The 22,170-nt window shown below is 38.1% G+C and overlaps 1 protein-coding gene and 1 long non-coding RNA gene across 3 annotated transcripts; one reads left to right on the forward strand and one right to left on the reverse strand.

Moving 5' to 3' along the window:
* Window positions 1-6,927: 6,927 nt before the first annotated feature.
* On the reverse strand, window positions 6,928-10,086 carry LOC112784780 (tocopherol cyclase, chloroplastic). Of its 2 annotated transcripts, XR_011878787.1 has the most exons (7): window positions 9,013-10,086; window positions 8,704-8,907; window positions 8,558-8,637; window positions 8,087-8,163; window positions 7,853-8,013; window positions 7,313-7,410; window positions 6,928-7,154 (listed from the first exon to the last, which is right to left on the reverse strand). XR_011878787.1 is itself a non-coding variant. In XM_025828106.3 (5 exons), the coding sequence occupies exons 1-5, from the start codon at window positions 9,152-9,154 to the stop codon at window positions 8,004-8,006; spliced, it is 513 nt and encodes a 170-aa protein (XP_025683891.1). In that variant the 5' UTR covers window positions 9,155-10,086; the 3' UTR covers window positions 7,731-8,003. The 2 variants fall into 2 exon arrangements, 1 of the variants encoding a protein (XP_025683891.1); XM_025828106.3 differs by lacking the exons at window positions 6,928-7,154; window positions 7,313-7,410 and having other exon boundaries at window positions 7,731-8,013.
* LOC140182725 (uncharacterized) lies at window positions 9,319-10,758 on the forward strand. The gene is made up of 2 exons (XR_011878788.1): window positions 9,319-9,709; window positions 10,166-10,758. It is a non-coding gene; the product is annotated as an uncharacterized lncRNA (long non-coding RNA).
* The last annotated feature ends 11,412 nt before the right edge of the window (window positions 10,759-22,170 follow it).

Raw genomic sequence — 22,170 nt, forward strand, 5'->3', positions numbered from 1 at the left:
AAGGGGGGGGGGTTGAATCTTAGCCCCTTTTTCGCTTGATAACACTTGCTGGTCTTTGAAACAACTTCTGGAGACTTTTTGTCCTTTTTGTCTCGTATCAAGCCACGAGACTTTTTCTTTTGTCTCGTACCCAGCCACGAGACTTTTCTTTTTGTCTCGTCGAACAGCACGAGATATTTTTCAGTTTTATCTCCTGTGTAGCAGAAACATAAATGGAGTAGAAGAGAGAGAAAATTACACTCAGATATATCCTGGTTCAGCTGCTAAGTGCAGTGCAGCCTACATCCAGTTTCCATCACAAAGATGATGGAATTTCACTATAATCATCCTTGATTACAAACACCAATTCTCCCTATGAACTATCCTTCCTATCCGGGACAAGTCCATAATCTAAACCCAATCCTGAACTTGACTTGGTTACTGCCAAGCTTTCAACTGCTAAGTGCTAACCCAACTTGCAAGGGGATTCCCACAGAATCATGAAACACAACACAGATGTACAAAAGACTTCTAAGGACATCTATGGCTTTTTCTTTTAATTTTGCACTCTCTGCCTTTTTCCGCTCTATGGCTTTTTCATTACAAACCTCACTGTTTGCCTTTTTTCCATGAGACTCAAGACAGACAAAATTAAATAGAAAAATTACAAAACAGAATACATTGAAAGAGAAGAAATTCTGTTAGCTTAGGTAGCTCTGAGAATCTTGTGCTTTGCACTCTCACTCTTTTCTCCTTGAATTAAACCCTGACTGTTCACCCTTACTTATAGGGAGAAGCCTCCAAGGTTGAAACCCAAACAAACTAAGCTAATCTTCTTCTTCTTCAAAACAGAACCGGTTCGGCCAGAGAGAGAGAAGAGATAACCCATACAAAACCCAACATGCAATTACCTCTAGTCCTTCCTTGGTCACCAACAATCATCAATCTGGGCCTTCCATCTTGTCTTGCACTCCAAGATGAACTCCTAGCCCTTGATGCTTTATGATGATGATAGCTTCATCTGCTCCAATCTTTGCCTCCTCCATCACGTAGCTACTGTATTTACCTCCTGTGGTGGTTGAGCAGAATCAGAGACAAGCCATCCCTCAAAGGATCTTCTTCTCTGACCGAGATCTTCTCTTCCATTTTTGGGTATGGAGATGCCAAGATCTCTTCACCAAATCTTACCAAGTGATGAGAATCACAGCATACTTTTAGTTTTCTTTTTCTTGCCATCATTATGATGGTCTTGTGGCGTGCTTCTTCTTCTCTTCAGTGGGTAGCTTTAGCTTCCATGGTTTGATGTGTAATGACCGAAAACAAGAAGCAAGGTGAGAAAGAGAGGAGAGAGAAATTTGAACACTAACTAATGGATTTTGACAAAGTAAATTAAATTTCCACTTTCCTTGCATTAGGTAGCGTGTAGCATTGATGATGTCCATCAAATCAATAGCTAACTCTCTCTCATATTTCCAATGTAAGTTTAATTCAAGTTAAATGAATTTGAAATCTATATGATGAAAGAGTGAGATCCGTAGGAAGCATTGAAATTTTGCTTTCTTTGCATAATGGTTTCGGACCATGCAAGCTTGCCTTCAAGCAATTTAATTTTGGGCTTAGTTCAACATGGTTCTGGCCCAATTAATCACAAATTGCTTCAGCCACTTAATATAACATACTTTGAACAAGGCTAAAAAGCACATTGGGCTTGCAATAATAAATCAAACTGGCCCAATTAAAATAATTCAGCCAACATAATCATATTTAACATCAAGGCTGAAGGTAAGATGCATATATGGGCTTGCAACAGTTTTCCTTTATTTTCGACCCAATTAAAATTTGCATAAACAAATTATCAATTAATACATATGAATTAAAAACAAATTGATAATTTTGTAATTTAATTAAATTAATAATATTTGTTCATCATCAAATTAAATTTAGAGTTTTCCAAACTCATCAGGACAAATAGGTCCCTGAGCTTTTAATTCGTGGACTTTTAACTCCCTCAAGAATGGAAAATACAAAACGACCCCTGACCTCTCAAAACTCCGTACAAATGGGTCTTCCCGTTCAATTTGCTTCGCAACACGTTACGGATTCTGGTTACCTGGCGCCTATGTAGCGTGGAAATGTGCACGTGTCTTCAAAATGGTGTGAACGGGGCTGACGTGCTCACCTGGAGAAAGTTATGGGACATTGTAGTCCTTGGGCACTCGGACGATGTCGTTTCAGGTTAATGTTTTGCAACGGTTATTGTGACTTATGAGATATGCCAGTGCCCATATCAGTCATAAACAATTACAGGAAGCCCTAGCACTACTAACATTTTCCCTCCAAAAAATACAACGCTTCGTCTCCATGTTGTCGTCATCGCTGTTCCGTGAAGGAGTTCCATATTGAAGCTCTGTGGTTATACCTACGTCTGTCGTGGAGAGTAGTAAGTACATTGATGTTCAAAATTATTCTGCTTATGTTCGTTATTTGCTATGAATGTTGTAGGATGGGACTAATAGGGACTGTTAGTGATTGTCATAGGTGATTAGTTGTGGGGTTAGTCATTTGCCATGTATTGTTTAGAGAAATTTTGGAGATTTAGATAATAAGGGGTGGTTTTATGTTTTGTTGTGGATTGAAAAATTTTACAGATGGTTGATGTATTCGATGTTCCCGTGTTCCATCATGGGGGTAACTTTTCAAGGACACCTACCGGTGAGTTAGTCTATCTGCATGGTGAAGTTGAGAAGTTTCCTCCGATGGACTTGGATTTTGTCAATTTCGGAGATCTGATCACGATGTTCAAAGGACTGGGATATCAATCGTATAAGGAGGATTACTAGTATGATCCAAAAAGCAAAGATATGGAGTCAAGGTTGCATGTACTGAGGGGGGATGCATGGATCAACCAAATGCGACAGGCTAAGTTGAGGAATAAAGATACTGAAGAGTTTTACATTTTTTTGACCATCCTGTTGACCAACCTGAGATTGCAGATGATGATTGTGAGAAAAATGATGAGGTTGAGGAAGAAGTCGATCCAAACGACTTGGAGAAGTTGGATGACTCATCTACCGACGATGATAGAAATGACAGTGATGAAGATGAGCTGTATAAACCACCACCAGCTGGTTATGAAAGTGGGAGTGAGAGTGGTGAAGATGATGAGGGCAGAAGGGTTAGAGCTGCCAAAGAGAAGAGGAAACAAGTGTCTCCATCATCGAGGAAAGGGGTTGATCCCAATGAGAAGCCAAAAAAAAACAAGCAACACATGAGTTTAAAAGGCAGAGATTTAAAACAAGAAGGGTGGGCTCAGCTGTTGAAGGTTCCTCAAGGTCTACTGGGCCTGCTAAATAGCCTAGCACAAGTAGGCCAGAAAGACAGCCCAACAAATCTAGGCCTACTAGGGAGCCCAGCATGAGGCCAGCCGTTGCAGATTATGTTAGTGATGCAGACACTGATAATGAAGACATTGTGTTTGAGTACCAGTCTGAAGAGCTGCATACCCTTGTCTCATCAGAGGATGAAGGGAACAAACCACACTGAACTGAGTTTGATGAACACTATGGTTTGGAGAAGGCAGATTTGAGCTAGGCACAAGATTTGCTACAATAGAGAGGTTCAAGGAAGTTGTGAAAGATTCATTTATTGCTGAGGGGAGGGAGTTAGTCTGGATTAAAAATGATAAGGAAAGAGAGTTGGCTGCAAGGATGAGGATTGTCCCTGGATTGCTCATCTCTCATACAATAAACAGCTGCAGTGTTTCCAAGTGAAAACCTATAGGAGTGAACATACATGCGCAAGAGATTTGGGAAGCAATGCAGCTGACCAACACTGGATCAGCAAAAAGTGGAGAAAAGGATGACCACCCATCCTCATATGAACACACATGAGGCCATTGATTTTTTAAGAGAAGAGTTTGATCTAGTACTACACCCTAAAATGGTTTACAGAGCTGTGAGGGAAGCCAAAGACAGGATCATGGGAAACGAGATAGAACAATATGGGAAGTTGAGAAACTATCTAATGGTTATGCATGGAATCACTAAAGAAGACTTATGAGCACTTTATACAATCTGTTATTAGTGAAGAGTTCTGGACACGGTTTGATCAGACTAGGCCTGCTGCACCTGTTATTAAGCGGCCAATCGGTCGTCCAAAGGTCCATAATAGGCAGAAGGACCCAGCAGAAACTGTTATTGAAGGTGAAAACTGAGGAGAAGTTTCTATGTGACCTGCAGCAAGTGTGGTCAAACAGGACATAACTATAAGACTTGAAAGGGTGTGCCATCCAACCCAAATTGGAAACCTAAGACCAGGAAACCAAAGAAGAAGACCCAAGACAACTTTTCTCTTGTGGTTATACCATTATCACAATCAGCACCTGAGGTAGAGGTACTTGACTAGACGAAGGATCTTTATGTCCCCCCGATAAAATGTTTAAGGATTTAGTTGTCCATTTTAAAAGTGTTATAGGACCTATTTGTATTTTTTAAATTTGTCTCATGGCTTTATTGTCTTTCTTTATATCAGGGTGAGGAGCATAACTCAGCTACTCCAACCAACCAGAACCATTCTACCACTTCCACAACTTCAGATGTGGCCCAGCAACAACCTGCTCCACAAGTTACATCTGCGACCACTACTGCAGTCCCTGCACGACAAGGTCAGGTTCCATTCAAACCTCCAGCCAGAGTTCCAGCAAGGCCATCCAATAAAAATTTCAGACCAAAACAACTAATTAGAAGGAAGGGTGATGGCAAACAACATGTTTAGGAATCACAGCAGCCAAGTGTAGAAGCAGTTGAAGGATCATCTGATGAGACTCTGGCTGCAGCAAGCACTGGACCTAAAAGGATGCTTCAGTTTATCCCCACCCCAAGAGTTAACAATTCTAAGAAATGATGTTGATATTTTATGAATCTGATGTAAAATTTGGACAAACTTATTTTCATTTATTATGCATTGTGGTATGTTTTTGGCAAAATTATGATGCTCAGGTTGTGAGCTGTTAACAGACTGCATATCATGTTTTCTTAGGATTGTAATCCTTCGAACTTATATTTTGGTTCAATGTTTAATGATCCAAATTATTTAATGTCTTTTTCATTCTATTCCCATCAACATGATATTATATATAGCCACCCAAATACAAGATGTTATAGCAACAACATATCATCATTCATCAAAGGATAAATATAAGTACATTATGCCAACTGTTCTTCACTTTGCTGGATGTAGCATAATTTAATACAACACTTGTATTCTAAAAGCATAATTTAGACTGCTTTTCTACTTTTCAGCCAAGTTTGGCAACAACAGAACCTAAAATTACACTAACCACAACAACAATGACCAAATACAAATTAACATTTTTCCTCCTCTCTAGATGCAACAGCTTCTTCTCCAAATCAGTGAGTCTCTGTTCCACTACCTTCTTCCCAAGATACACTCTCAGATCATCAACCTCGTTCTCAGTCATAAACTTTTCAAGAACTCTTACTGTTGAAACATGATCATCCAGCCATAAGAAGAACTTGCAGTGACTGAAATTTTCAGCTGCATGTTCATCATGGCAAAACAAAAAATCCCCAACTTATAATCAAAATAAGTTCTTCTAACGCCCGTATAATCAAAATCACTCAAATAAAATCTCTAACTTACCTTAAAGAATGGACATCTAAAGAACAATCTATTGGGGTTCGTCGTCGTCCTCAATTTGTACAATATGGCGTACACTCCACATTTACACGTCGGAGAAATCTCGTCTTTCTCCTCTGCAGCTTCCACACATTTCACAATTGACGGTAGTGGAATGCACTTTGCGCTGGATGAAGCTCCATCGCTGGTCATTTAACACTGCACAGTACCACCACCCTCAATCTCTCACAGAAATGACAACGGTAATGGCGACATGGTTCCATTTGAAGACATAGGGCACACAACAAAAACGACGTTGTCCGAGTGCCCAAGGACTACAATGTCCCATAACTTTCTTCAGGTGACCACGTCAACCCCGTTCACACCATCCTGAAGACACGTGCACATTTTCACGCCACATAGGCGCCAGGTAACCAGAATCCGTAATGTGTTGCAAAGCAAATTGAATGGGAGGACCCGTTTGTACGGCGTTTTGAGAGGTCAGAGGTCGTTTTGTATTTTTCATTCTTGAGGGAGTTAAACGTCCACGAATTAAAAGTTCAGGGACCTATTTGTCCTTTACCCCTTAAAAATAAGTTAAACAACACATATATTTATACCTAGTAGCTAATTTTAATGTACCCAATATTTTTCATTTATTATTTGATTCATATCCTATCATAAGAAGTACAATCAGAACAATACTCGAAATAGAAATTCATAAAAAGACCACCGATATTGAGATCGAATAAAACAAAATTATATCCAAATCATCAGATCCTTTTCTTCGTTTGAGAATTTCACCTTCTTTTATTCTGTCTCGAACAATAACTAGGACCAATTCAATAATATTTTTTGAATCTCCAATAAAAATAAAAAGTCCATTTATAATTTTCTATTACTTGAATTAATAGATCATCTAATTAAAAATCATAACAAAATGCATATAGATAAACTATATGCAAATTGTATACTAAGTTTGCTAATATGACAATACATAAGTATTTAACCTGTTATATTGATACTTAATAAAGCAAACTAATGACAAAGATCAAAATAAAAAAAATTATTTAAAAAAAAACAAGTATTTTATAAAATAAAAGGATTAAAGGAATAACAATCTATCTCTGAACTACATATTAGAATATGTAAAAAGAAGTTTTAGCGCAATTAAACCACATTGTTAAAAGCATTTACATTAGATCTAATGCTCGTCTTGTTAAATGATGTCTAAAAATACAAGCTGGTTAGAAATCTGGGACTCCCTCAAAGTATTTTCATCCTTATGCATAAGTTTATGAAAAATAAAAATTAAAACTAACATGTTTCATTCAAATAACACAAGGAAGGAGAACAATCAAATATCTTGGTATTACAAAAAGTTGGAGTAAATATAATTACAAGAGCCACATGATGCAGTACAAAGTTACCAGTGCAGTATTTTCATAAATCTTTATTATTCCAAAAATTTGCCTCAAACCACCAGTAACTGTAAGTGCAATTTTTCCGCTACCACCTTCAAAGACATTACATTAAACCTGCAACATTGAAAACTTAAGATGAATAAATATAAACCTTTCCAAATAATGGTGGTAATAACATGCAACCATACATAATTGTGTTGCATAAAGAGCCGAATAATTAATGTCTTAATGAACAATACAAGATCATCTTTGACGAAGATTTTAATTTTTACCCAAAACCATCTTCTTAGGAATCCTCCACCCCTATTCTTTTCTGAATAAAATGGGGCATTATTAAACTCAATCTTCTCGCCATCCCACTCTATCCCACCTGAGATTTAATATTCATATAAAGTAAATTCAAGACGGCATAAATGTTAAATTTACAAACAAGAGTAACTAAATTTTAAAGCAGAAAGGTTATTCACAGATGACTATCAAACATGATGCTGTCAATCTAGTCTCAGCACAAATATGAAATGTAAATGACATCATTTTCTCTTTTCCTTTACAGAATCACACTGTGGCTCTAGCAACAATTACATCCTTTCATCACTACAATATAGTTGATGTTTAGTATTTTATAGGTAGCAAAAGACTATATATGTCAATCAATTTGGCAAATGACATTAGTAGTTTAGAACCATAATAGACTCATAAATTTGGCAAACTAAATTATCATGTTTCATTCAGCCCATAAAAGAAATGAAGAGTACTAGATCACGATATAAATTAACAAGTGAATAGTCAAACTAGTAAGTATTAGCACATGCTTGTTGATAATCCACCCGCCAAGCATATTTGTCAGTGAGGTTCAAAAACAGGAAAAGCTGCAAGCCAGCCAGCTGTAGACTTCTGTGCAGACCCAACATCGCCCCAACCATAAACAGAACGCGTACTATATTCCCAACGAGCTGTCTCCACTTAATTTGACCTATAATTAAAGTTTGTGTCAAGTATGAAATATAACATGAGAGACAATGCAAAAAGAGCAATTTCACTCCTACCTTCCATCATCACAAATGAAACCTTGATGCCAAAGCGGGGTAACTTGAAAACCTTCCATCATTTTATTATCAAATTCCTAAACAAGGGACCAAGTAGGAAGCAAAATAAGTGCCAAAAAAAGAGAGAAAGAAATAGGACATTTTGGCAATGTACACTTATATCCAACTGGTGACATGAGCATCTCAGAATATACACCCCATTTTGAGTTCAATTTTGATGCACTAACGGTGGCATAAAACGTTTTATATAATCGTCTAATAACATTTATTTTTTTTGGATAAACCATTCGTGTATTCGAGGTAAAAAGTAGTGATTGGATGCACATGTAAACATGTTTTAATAGTGCATTAAAATTAAATTTATTGATAGACATTTTAGTTATTTAAATATATTCTCGCATATTCTAGAACACTTAATTTTCTAACATTTAGGAATAAAAGGAGTAATAATTTCAACATGCATTAACAAACCTGAGGGGGAAGCTCCTTGTTTGGAGGTCTCAAATCATTCTTGGCCACAGAGGTGTTTCCCAGAATCAGTTCATGACCATCTACAACAATCTCAAATCCACATAACACGAACTTAACAAGAGATTAACAGAAAGCAGGCGACTGACCTCCCCAGAAGTTTTGCGATTCCTCTGAGAACTGGCAAATGTACTTGTCATCAGCACCAAGAATCTGCGCGCTGACGCCGGTGAACCTAGGTCCGTACTGTGTCACCTCGAAGGGCTCTCGACAGAGTAAATAAAATAGAAGCTCTGGCGCCGTTCGGGAATGGAGACCTTGAAGTACATCCCTCAAAGAACTTGTGAGCAGTCCTATCGAAATGGTACATGTAAAGTAAAAACAAAGAAAATTGCCGCAGTAAATAACTGAATTAAAATGATAAAAGAGGGAATGTGGAGTAGTGAGTACTGACTGACCCGCTGTGAGGGGTCCGAAGTTGGCGGTTGGGAGGAGTTGGGGAGTAGGTGGCAGGTTGCATGGGTTGTTGCAGTGCATAGGATAGGACGTGCTTTGGCCTTTGGGTGTTGCGAGAAGGTTGTTGAAGAAGGTGGATGCCATAGATGAAATTTGGAATTTGGAAGAAGGATGCTTAAGGAGGAATTAAAATTGGTTAATTAAAACAAAATTTAAAAAATTAATTTTTAATTGGTTAACTAAAACTAAAATCAAATTTGAAAAACCCCTAATTTCATTTAATCCCTAATTCCCTAATCCCTTCAGCATTCAACCCTCAACCTCAACCTCAACCTTACACCTGTTCCATCTTTCTCTACGCTACCGTCAATAGTTCTTCTTCTCTGCCTCTCGCCGGACCTCGTCGGTGGCTCGCCGGACCTCGTCAAAAACTCGAAATCCTATTCTCCTCTTCACTCTGATTCGCGCCTCTATCTCTCTGCCTCAACGGCTCTACCTGTTGCTGCTGCGCTATTGACTCAACTAGTCTCCGCTGGAGTATATCTTTTTGGATTCTTTTCTGCTCTCGCCGGAGCTCGTCGGTGGCTCGCCGAAGCTCATCGGTGGCTTGCCGAAGCTCATCTTCACTCTGCTTTGTGCCTCTATCTCTTTGCCTCGACCTTCCATTGTTGCCATTGTTCTGCCGTCGTATAAGTTGAGGTAAGCCCTCCTCCTTGCCCTTGGTTCTGCCATTAATGTCTTCTGAGTGAGTTTTTTCTGTTTTATATTGCTATTATCTCTGTTTCTTCTATTTTCTTATGTTCTATCAAATCTGGGTTTGAAGAACCCCTAGTTTTGGATTTTTTGTTAGCTGGGTTTTTCTATTTTTCTTCAGTTTGGATGTTCAATTTATGAATTCTGTTTTCTATCTTATTGCAATGTGACTAGTGTTGTTTGTTTTTGATAAGCGGTTCACTTTTTGATTATTTGGACTCCAGTCCTTATTCTTGTAAGCTTCTCTTGCTTATGAATTGTTCTCTTGCTTATTGTATATTGTATATTCTGTACCTTGTAAGTTTAATTTCATATTCTTGTAAGCTTCTCTTGCTTATGAATTGTTCTCTTGCTTATTGTATATTGTATATTCTATACATTGTAAGTTTAATTTCATTTCAGGATTAAGCATTGCAAACTGATAAGGTTTAGGCCTGGCAGCATGGATCCTATCCGCGGGTACCCAACCCGACCCAACCCGATCCGCTGCGGGTAGGGTTGGGCGCGGAGCGGGTTGGCCTGCGGAGCGGGTAAGGTGCGGGTTGAGCCTCAACCCTACCCGCACCCCCTATAATATGTGTTATATATGATTAAAAATGTTTCATATGGGAGTTGAATCAAGGACCTTAAGCATGTGCAAAAGCTTCTTGGCCACTAAACCAAATTTATAAATTTGTAAAATTTACTCATTTATTTTTATAAAACATATTTCTCATTTAATGAGATATAAATACAATTTTTAACAATCTAGTGACCTCCATTTTTGTCAACCTGCGGGTAGGGTCGGATACCCGCAGGTTGAGTGCGGGTAGGGTTAGGGTTGGGTATTTCTCAACCCGCGGGTAGGGTTAGGGTTGGGTTCAAACCATACCCTACCCTACCCATTGCCATCCCTAATAAGGTTTCTGTAATTTGATGCACTGCATTCAATTCTCTAGTTAACAAATATATATTTCTTTCATTTCAAGGGAGGAATCTTGTTTCTAAAAAAGTTATATGAATGGACAGATATGTGGTAAACATGTCAATGTGGTATTGGTACTGGACTTTACAATCCTTTTGTTATACTAAATTATTTTCGAAGGTCTGCATATCATGTAAAGTATGAATATATACATGTTTTATTATTTATTTTGAAATTATATGGTTGGTTAAGTTATCAAGAATGTCTTTGTGGACATTTTGTTCTTAATTTGGAATCCCTATCCTTAATAATAAGATCCCAAAAAATGAAGTGAACTGATCCGCATGCATGAACCTCAATAAACTTCCATAAAATGGAATTTGATGAAACAACATTCTTCATTATTTTTGGTTGAGTTGATGACTTTATTTGTTTTCTTTATTAGATGGTTGAAATCTTAAATTACAGTATCTGAATCTCACTACTATACATGTATGGCTAATTTGATGTGACATGGCTAAAGTCTCATTAAGAAAGCATTAATTGATTTATTCGGTGTAAAAATAATCGGTTTTTCTATGTAAAAAATTGATTTCGTGTAAAAACCAGTTTTTCAGTGTGAAAATTGGTTTTTTATTCTAAAACTGGTTATTTTTTTAAAACCAGTTTTTTATAATCGATTAAAAATCGATTTTTAAATTTCCTAACCAGTTAATAACCGGTTTTGTTATGTAAAACTGGTTTAGTTAATTAACCTAAACTAAATATTTGGTTAACCAAAAACAGGTTTGGTTTTTGGTTTAACCATAATGATGGTGCGCTCGTGGACTATGTCGGTAAAGATTTTCTCAATAAAGTTGCGTTGCAAGTATAGCTCTACCGACAACAAGCCTCGAGGATCAAATTTAGAGAGGGATTTGGTTGTCACAAGTTTAACCCCAATAGAAATAACCGAAGTATTCAAACCTCAGGTCGTCTCACAAGGAATGGGCAAACACGTGCTTCAACATTGGTTAGAAATCCGGAGTTGTGAGTCATGAGCAAGAATGTAAATTAAGAATCTTAACAAGCAAGCAATCTTACAATGCAAGAAACTAATTCAAATAACTAAGCAAGACATGAGCAATTCCAAACTAACAAAATAATATCCAATATGATTCTATTCTAAACTAAACAAGCAACTATAACTAAGACAAGTAATTAAGAATTTTGGATTTTCAAATAAGAATGATAAAAGCAACTCTTGGCTAGGCATGAAAATTGGAGTCACCATCCTTGTCTAATAACCATATCTTGACAATTATGAGGAACCAAACTCATTAAGTCTACTTCTATACTTGAAGTACGTCAAATGGTTTGGTCAACATCAACCCATAAGTTCTAACCTCACTACTAATTGACTTAATAGAAGGTTAGCGTCAATGGCTATCAAATTGACCACTAAGGGCTCTCAAATCATCAAATTCATTAGACCCAATGACTCAAGTTTACCCAATTCCCTTAGCCTAGGCCAAGAGTGAAAAGAACTACTCCATAATCAAGGTAAACAATTCATCAAACACTTGGTAAGCATTAATAAAAGACATGTTCAAATTGCAATTAAATTGAATTTAACAAGTACCCACTAACAATTATCAACATACAATCATCCAAACAATACAATTAATCATAGAAATCATCAATGTAACATCAACAAAGCAAGATTTACAACATTCATGAAATGGGTATAAGATGACAATTGATAAGAATTCATAAAACTAACACAAAATCTAAGCAAAATTATACTAAGGAATTCAAATTAAACTATCAAAACTAGTAATTAACAAGATCCAATTCAGAATTCAACAAGGGAAGATCAAATTAAAACTAGATCTAGAGTGGAACAAGGGTTTCTCTCTCTAGAAGAACAAAGAACCAAAAACTAGCTAAAATTGTGTCTTAGTGTAAAATGATTGATCCCCCCTTTCCCCCTAGCATCCTTGGGTCTTTTCCATGCAGAAACAGCTTGATTTTGGGCCTCATGAGCCTCAGGGCACGATTTCCTTTAATGAGGTCACGTGCAGCTTCACGCACGTGCGCACCGATTGCCTTTGTGATCCACGCATGCGCGTCAAGTGCGCGTGCGCGTCGATAGGAATCCTCTGATCCGCGCGGATGCGTTGGTACACGAAATTGTGATCATCAATGGCGCCAACAACTTGGTACGCACAATTGTAATCTCAACTCTTTATCACAACTTCGCACAACTAACCAGCAAGTGCACTGGGTCGTCCAAGTAATAAACCTTACGTGAGTAAGGGTCAATCCCACAGAGATTGTCGGCTTGAAGCAAGCTATGGTCATCTTGTAAATCTCAGTCAGGCGGATTCAAATGGTTATGGAGAATTGATAATTAAAAGATGAATAAAATATAAAATAGGATAGAGATACTTATATAATTCATTGGTGAGAATTTCAGACAAGCGTATGAAGATGCTTTGTTCCTCCTAAACTTCTGCTTTCCTATTGCCTTCTTCCAATCATTCATACTCCTTTCCATCGCAAGCTTATGTTGGGTTTCACCGTTGTCAATGGCTACCTCCCGTCCTCTCAGTGAAAATAGTCCAAATGCGCTGTCACCGCACGGCTAATCAGCTGTTGGTTCTCGATCATGTTGGAATAGGATCCATTGATCCTTTTGCGTCTGTCACTACGCCCAACACTCGCGAGTTTGAAGCTCGTCACAGTCATCCCTTCCCAAATCCTAATCGGAATACCACAGACAAGGTTTAGACTTTCTGGATCTCAAGAATGCTGCCAATTAATTCTAGCCTATACCACGAAGACTCTGATCTCATGGAATGGAAGGCTCGGTTGTCAGGCGAGGCAACCATGCGTCATGAACCAGAAGGCTAAGAGATACGCACTCAAGCTATTGCAAGTTGAACGGAAGTGGTTGTCAGGCACGCGTTCATAGGTGAGAATGATGATGAGTATCACGGATCATCACTTTCTTCAAGTTGAAGAACAAGTGTATATCTTAGAGAAGAAGTAGGCGTGAATTGAATAGAAAAATAATAGTACTTTGCATTAATTCATGAAGAACAGCAGAGCTCCACACCTTAATCTATTGTGTGTAGAAACTCCACCGTTAAAAATACAAAAGTGATAATGGTGGTCATTGGCTTCGGCCCCAAAGAGGGAACAAGAAGAACCAAGATGAAAATATAATAGCAAAAGGTCCTATTTATAAAGAACTAGTAGCCTAGGGTTTACAGAAATAAGTAATTAATGTAGAAATCTTCTTCTGGGCCCACTTGGTGTGTGCTTGGGCTGAGCATTGAAGCTTTCATGTGTAGAGACTTTTCTTGGAGTTAAACGCTAGCTTTTGTGCCAGTTTGGGCGTTTAACTCCAGCTTTCATGCAAGTTCTGGCGTTTTGACGCCAGAATTTTTATGCTAATTTGGAATGCCGGTTTGGGCCATCAAATTTCGGGCAAAGAATGAAGTATTATATATTGCTGGAAAGCCCAGGATGTCTACTTTCCAACGCAATTGAGAGCGCGCCAATTGGGCTTCTGTAGCTCCAGAAAATTCACTTCGAGTGCAGGGAGGTCAGAATCCAACAGCATCTGCAGTCCTTTTTCAGCATCTGAATCAGATTTTTGCTCAGGTCCCTCAATTTCAGCCGGAAAATACCTGAAATCATAGAAAAACACACAAACTCATAGTAAAGTCCAGAAATGTGATTTTTATTTAAAAACTAATAAAAACATAATAAAAACTAACTAAAATATACTAAAAATAATGCCAAAAAGCGTATAAATTATCCGCTAATCACAACACCAAACTTAAATTGTTGCTTGTACCCAAGCAACTAAAAACAAAGTAGGATAAAAAGAAGAGAATATACAATAAATTCCAAAAACATCTATGAAGATCAGTCTTAATTAGATGAGCGGGGCTATTAGCTTTTTGCTTCTGAACAGTTTTGGCATCTCACTTTATCCCTTGAAGTTCAGAATGATTGGTATCTATAGGAACTCAGAATTCAGATAGTGTTATTGATTCTCCTAGTTCATTATGTTGATTCTTGAACACAGTTACTTTATGAGTCTTGGTTGTGACCCTAAGCATTTTGTTTTCCAGTATTACTACCAGATACATAAATGTCACAGACACATAACTGGGCGAACCTTTTTAGATTGTGACTTAGCTTTGCTAGAGTCCCCAATTAGAGGTGTCCAGAGCTTTTAAGCACACTCTTTTTGTTTTGGACCACGACTTTAACCGCTCAGTCTCAAGCTTTTACTTGACACCTTCATGCCACAAGCACATGGTTAGGGACAACTTGATTTAGCCGCTTAGGCCAGGATTTTATTCCTGTGGGTCCTCCTATCCACTGATGCTCAAAGCCTTGGATCCTTTTTATTTTACCCTTGCTTTTTGGTTTAAAGGGCTATTGGCTTTTTCTGCTTGCTTTTTCTTTCTCTTTTTTTTCTCTTTTTTTTTCGCCTCTTTTTTTTGCATATATTTTTTTCTGCAAGCTTTTCACTGCTTTTTCTTGCTTCAAGAATCAATTTTATGATTTTTCATATTATCAATAGCATTTCTCCTTTTTTCATCATTCTTTCAAGAGCCAACAATTTTAACATTCATGAATAACAAATTCAAAAATATGCACCGTTCAAGCATTGATTCAAAAAAACAAAAAGTATTGCCACCACATCAAAATAATTAATCTGTTTTAAAATTTGAAATTCATGTACTTCTGTTTCTTTTTGCAATTAAAAACATTTTTCATTTAAGAAAGGTGATGGATTCATAGGTCATTCATAGCTTTAAGGCATGGACACTTAGACACTAGTGATCATGTAATAAGACACAAACATAAATAAAACATAAAGCATAATTTTCGAAAAACAGAAAAATAAGAACAAGGAAATTAAAGAATGGGTCCACCTTAGTGATGGCGGCTTGTTCTTCCTCTTGAAGATCTTATGGAGTGCTTTAGCTCCTCAATGTCTCTTCCTTGCCTTTGTTGCTCCTCCCTCATGACTCTTTGGTCTTCTCTAATTTTATGGAGGAGGATAGAATGCTCTTGATGCTCCACCCTTAGTTGTCCCATATTGGAACTCAATTCTCCTAGGGAGGTGTTAATTTGCTCCCAATAATTTTGTGGAGGAAAGTGCATCCCTTGAGGCATCTCAGGGATTTCATGATGAGGAATTTCCTCATGCTCTTGCCCATGAGTGGGATCTCTTGTTTGCTCCATCCTTTTCTTAGTGATGGGCTTGTCCTCATCAATGAGGATGTCTTCCTCTATGTCAATTCTAGCTGAATTGCAGAGGTGACAAATGAGATGAGGGAAGGCTAACCTTGCCAAAGTAGAGGACTTGTCCGCCACATTGTAGAGTTCTAGAGATATAACCTCATGAACTTCTACTTCCTCTCCAATCATGATGCTATGGATCATGATGGCCCGATCTATAGTAACTTCAGATCGGTTGCTAGTGGGAATGATAGAGCATTGGATGAACTCCAACCATCCCCTAGCCATAGGCTTGAGGTCATGCCTGCTTAGTTGAATCGGCTTCCCTCTTGAATCTCTCTTCCATTGAGCGCCTTCTTCACAAATGTCTATGAGGACTTGGTCCAACCTTTGATCAAAGTTGACCCTTCTAGTGTAGGGATGTGCATCTCCTTGTATCATGGGCAAGTTGAATGCCAACCTTGCATTTTCCGGACTGAAATCTAAGCATTTCCCCCGAACCATTGTAAGCCAATTCTTAGGGTCCGGGTTCACACTTTGATCATGGTTCTTAGTGATCCATGCATTGGCATAGAACTCTTGAACCATTAAGATCCCGACTTGTTGAATGGGGTTGGTGAGAATTCTCCAACATCTTCTTCGAATCTCATGTCGGATCTCCGGATATTCACCCTTTTTGAGCTTGAAAGGGACCTCGGGGATCACCTTCTTCTTGGCCACAACTTCATAGAAGTGATTTTAATGCACCCTTGAGATGAATCTCTCCATCTCCCATGACTCGAAGGTGGAAGCTTTTGCCTTTCCTTTCCTCTTTCTAGAGGTTTCTCCGGCCTTTGGTGCCATAAATGGTTATGGAAAAACAAAAAGCAACACTTTTACCACACCAAACTTAGAAGGTTTACTCGTCCTCAAGCAAAAGAAGAAAGAAAAGAGTAGAAAAAGAAAGATGGAGGAGATGGAGGGGGTTTAGTGGTTCGGCCAAGGGGGAGAAGTAGTGTGTATGATGTGTGAAAATGAATGAGTGAAGATGGGTTTATATAGGAGTGAAGAGAAGGGTAGGGTTCGGCCATGTATGGGTGGGTTTGGGAGGGAAAGTGGTTTGAATTTGAATGGTGAGGTAGGTGGGGTTTATGATGGATGGATGTGGATTGGTGAAGGGATTATGGAGAAGAGGGTAGGATTTGATAGGTGAGGGGTATTTGGGGAAGAGGTATTGAGGTGATTGGTGGAGGGTATTTGGGGAATAGTGTTATGGAAGGGTGTGAAGAATAGAGAGAGAGAGATGAGCTAGGTGGGGATCCTGTGTGGTCCACAGATCCTGAGGTGTCAAGGATTTTGCATCCCTGCACCATGTTGGCATGAAAACGCCCCTTGCTTGCCAATCTTGGCGTTAAACGCCAGGTTGTTGCCCATTTCTGGCGTTTAACGCTAGCTCTGTGCCCATTTCTGGCATTAAACGCCAGCTCTGTGCCAGACTGGGTGTTTAACGCCCATTCTGCTACCCTTACTGGCGTTTAAACGCCAGTAAGCTTCTCCTCCAAGGTGTGCTATTTTTAATACTGTTTTTCATTCTGTTTTTGCTTTTTCAATTATTTTTGTGACTTCACATGATCATTAACCTACAGAAAATATAAAATAATAATGGAAAATAAATAGATATAATAAAATTTGGTTACCTCTTAACAAGCGCTTCTTTAATGTCAGTAGCTTGATAGTGGGCTCTCATGGAGACTTACAACTACTCAGAGCATGATGATGGCCTCCCAACACCAAACTTAGAGTTTGAATGTGGGGGCTCTATTTGACTCTGCATTGAGAGAAGCTTTTCATGCTTCCTCTCCATGGTTACAGAGGGATATCCTTGAGCTTTAAACACAAGGGAGTCCTTATTCACTTGAAGGACCAATTCTCCTCTGTCAACATCAATCACAGCTTTTGCTGTGGCTAGAAAGGGTCTGCCAAGGATGATAGATTCATCCATACACTTTCCAGTGTCTAGGATTATGAAATCAACAGTGATGTAGTGGTCTTCAATCTTTACCAAGACATCCTCTACAAGTCTATAAGCTTGTTTCCTTGAATTGTGTGCCATCTCTAGTGAGATTCTTGCAGCTTGTACCTCAAGGATCCCTAGCTTCTCCATTACAAAGAGAGGCATGAGGTTTATGCTTGACCCTAGGTCACACAGAGCCTTCTCAAAGGTCATGGTGCCTATGGTACAAGGTATTGAGAACTTTCAAGGATCCTGTCTCTTTTGAAGTAATCTCTGCCTAGTCAAGTCACTAGTTCTTTGGTGAGCAAGGGGGGTTCATTCTCCCAAGTCTCATTACCAAATAAGTTGGCATTTAACTTCATGATTGCTCCAAGGTACTTAGCAACTTGCTCTTCAGTAACATCTTCATCTTCTTCAGAGGAAGAATACTCATCAGAGCTCATGAATGGCAGAAGTAAATTCAATGGAATCTCTATGGTCTCTGTATGAGCCTCAGATTCCCATGGTTCCTTATTAGGGAACTCCTTAGAGGCCAGTGGACGTCCATTGAGGTCTTTCTCCTCTCCAAGTTCGGCCGAGTGGGTAATATTGATGGCCTTGCACTCTCTTTTTGGATTCTCTTCTGTATTGCTTGGGAGAGTACTAGGAGGGAGTTCAGTAATTTTCTTACTCAGTTGACCCACTTGTGCCTCCAAATTTCTAATGGAGGATCTTGTTTTAGTCATGAAATTTTGAGTGGTTTTAATTAGATCAGAGACTATGGTTGCTAAGTCAGAATGGCTCTGCTTAGAATTCTCTGTCTGTTGCTGAGAAGATGATGGAAAAGGCTTGCTATTGCTAAACCTATTTCTTCCACCATTACTGTTGTTGAAGCCTTGTTGAGGCCTCTGTTGGTCCTTCCATAAGAGATTTGGATGATTTCTCCATGAAGGATTATAGGTGTTTCCATAGGGTTCTCCCATGTAATTCACCTCTTCCATTGCTGGGTTCTCAGGATCATAAGCTTCTTCTTCAGATGAAGCTTCTTTGGTACTACCTGTTGCTGCTTGCATTCCAGACAGACTCTAAGAAATTATATTGACTTGTTGAGTTAATATTTTATTTTGAGCCAATATGGCATTCAGAGTGTCAATCTCAAGAACTCCTTTCTTCTGATTCGTCCCATTATTCACAGGATTCCTTTCAGAAGTGTACATGAATTGGTTATTTGTGAGCTTCTGCAGGCGTCTTCTTCAGATGAAGAGATCCTCCAGCAGAGCTATCCAATGACATCTTGGACAGTTCAGACAGACCATCATAGAAGACACCTATGATGCTCCACTCTGAAAGCATGTCAGAAGGACACCTTCTGATCAATTGCTTGTATCTTTTCCAAACTTCATAGAGTGATTCACCTTCCTTCTGTCTGAAGGTTTGGGCTTTCACTCTAAGCTTACTCAATTTTTGTGAATCCAACCATATCCTAGCTCTGTCTCTTACAGCAAAGGGGAAGAGCATAAGTCTGTAGACCTCAGGGTCAACCCCATTGGTTTTAACAGTATCACAGATTTGCAAGAATTCAGCTAAGAACTGATGAGGATCTTCTAATGGAAGTCCATGAAACTTGCAATTCTGTTGCATTAGAGAAACTAATTGAGGCTTAAGCTCAAAGTTGTTTGCTCTAATGGCAGGGATAGAGATGCTTCTCCCATAGAAGTTGGGAGTAGGTGCAGTAAAGTCACCAAGCACTTTCCTTGCATTGTTGGCATTGTTGTTGTTTTCGGCTGCCATGGCTTCTTCTTGTTTGAAAAGCTCTGTTAGGTCCTCTACAGAGAGTTGTACTTTAGCTTCTCTTAGCTTTCTCTTCAAGGTCCTTTCAGGTTTAGGATCAGCCTCAACAAGAATGTCTTTGTCCTTACTCCTGCTCATATGAAAGAGAGAGAAGAAGAAAGTATGGAATCCTCTATGTTACAGTATAGAGATTCCTTGAGATGTCAGAGGAAAAGAAGAATAGAAGGAGGAGGTAGAGATGGGAGAATTCGAACTTATAGAGAGAGGGAGTCCGAATTGCACATTGAGGAAGAGTGCTAGTCCCTTAAATAGAAAAATGTGAGAAGCGGGGAAGAATTTTCGAAAACAAATTAAAAAGATTTTGAAATAATTAAAAGAAATTTTGAAAAATTGATTGATGATTTTTGAAAATTAATGTTGAGATAGTAGTTAAGTGATTTTGAAAAAGATTTTGAAATTAGAAATCAAAAAGATATGATTGAAAATTATTTTGAAAAAGATGTGATGGAGAAGATATGATTGAAAATCGAATGAAAAAAAAGAAAGTTTTAAAATTAAAGTTGATTACTTGACTAACAAGAAATTAGAAGATATGATTCTAGAATTTAAAATTTGATCCTTTCTTAATAGGCAAGTAACAACTTGAAAATTTTGAATTAAATCATTAATTGTAGCAAGGATTTTCGAAAATAGTAAAAAAAATATAAAATGGAAAGAAATTGATTTTGAAAAGATATGATTGAAAAGATATGATTTGAAAAAGATTTGATTTTGAAAAATTATGAAAATTTGCAAAAGATTTGAATTAAAAACAAAATCTTACCTCTTGTGCCATCTTGGCATTAAACGCCCAGAATGGTATCCATTCTGGCGTTTAACGCCCAAAATACTACCCTTTTGGGCGTTTAACGCCCAGCCAGGTACTCTGGCTGGCGTTTAAATGCCAGTTTTTCTTTTTCACTGGACGTTTTGAACGCCCAGCTTTTTCTGTGTAATTCCTCTGCTGCATGTTCTGAATCTTCAATTCTCTGTATTATTGGCTTGAGAAGACATAATTTTGAAATTTTTTTTTTTGAGTTTTTTAATGATGAGAAACAACAAAATGAAACTAATCATGGAAAACTAAGATCAAATAAACAAAGCATGCAAGACACCAAACTTAGAAATTTTCATATTAGAAATACCAACAGATTAAGAATGCATATGAGAAACAACTAAACACACAAAACAAGAGAATTTAAAGATAAGAGCAAGGAAATCATCAAGAACATCTTGAAGATTAATGAAGAACATAATGCATGTAATTTTCGAAAAATGTAAGAAGAATTCAATTGACACCAAACTTAAAATTAGATACTAGACTCAAACAAGAAACATAAAATATTTTTTATTTTAAGATTTAAAAATTTTTTTGTGATTTTTCAAAAGTTATTTGGAAAAGAAAATAAAGGGATTCAAAATTTTTAATAAGAATTCCAGGAATCATGCAATGTTAGTCTAAAACTCCGGTCCAGGAATTAGACATGGCTTACTAGCCAGCCAAGCTTTCAGTGAAAGCTTCGGTCTAAAACACTAGACATGGCCAATGGCCAACCAAGCTTTAGCAGATCATTACTTTCAATAGCAAAATTGATAGAAATCAATAAGCTCTTGTGATGATAAGTTGAAACCTCGGTCCAAAAGTTTAGACATGGTTTCACAATCAGCCAGATTTCAATAAATCATCATGAAACTCTAGAATTCATTCTTAAAAACTCTGAAGAACAAAATAGAAATTTTTTTTTATTTTTGAAAATTTTTTTCGAAAATAAAAAGTAAAAAGCTTAAACAAAAAATAAAATTACCTAATCTAAGCAACAAGATGAACCGTCAGTTGTCCAAACTCGAACAATCCCCGGCAACGGCGCCAAAAACTTGGTGCACGAAATTGTGATCATCAATGGTGCCAACAACTTGGTACGCACAATTATAATCTCAACTCTTTATCACAACTCCGCACAACTAACCAGCAAGTGCACTGGGTCGTCCAAGTAATAAACCTTACGTGAGTAAGGGTCGATCCCACGGAGATTGTCGGCTTGAAGCAAGCTATGGTCATCTTGTAAATCTCAGTCAGGCGGATTCAAATGGTTATGGAGAATTGATAATTAAAAGATGAATAAAATATAAAATAGGATAGAGATACTTATGTAATTCATTGGTGAGAATTTCAGACAAGCGTATGAAGATGCTTTGTTCCTCCTAAACTTCTGCTTTCCTATTGCCTTCTTCCAATCATTCATACTCCTTTCCATCGCAAGCTTATGTTGGGTTTCACCGTTGTCAATGGCTACCTCCCATCCTCTCAGTGAAAATGGTCCAAATGCGCTGTCACCGCACGGCTAATCAGCTGTTGGTTCTCGATCATGTTGGAACAGGATCCATTGATCCTTTTGCGTCTGTCACTACGCCCAACACTCGCGAGTTTGAAGCTCGTCACAGTCATCCCTT

Source organism: Arachis hypogaea, chromosome 20 (assembly GCF_003086295.3).
Source record: "Arachis hypogaea cultivar Tifrunner chromosome 20, arahy.Tifrunner.gnm2.J5K5, whole genome shotgun sequence".
In the NCBI taxonomy this organism is placed as follows: Eukaryota; Viridiplantae; Streptophyta; class Magnoliopsida; order Fabales; family Fabaceae; genus Arachis; species Arachis hypogaea.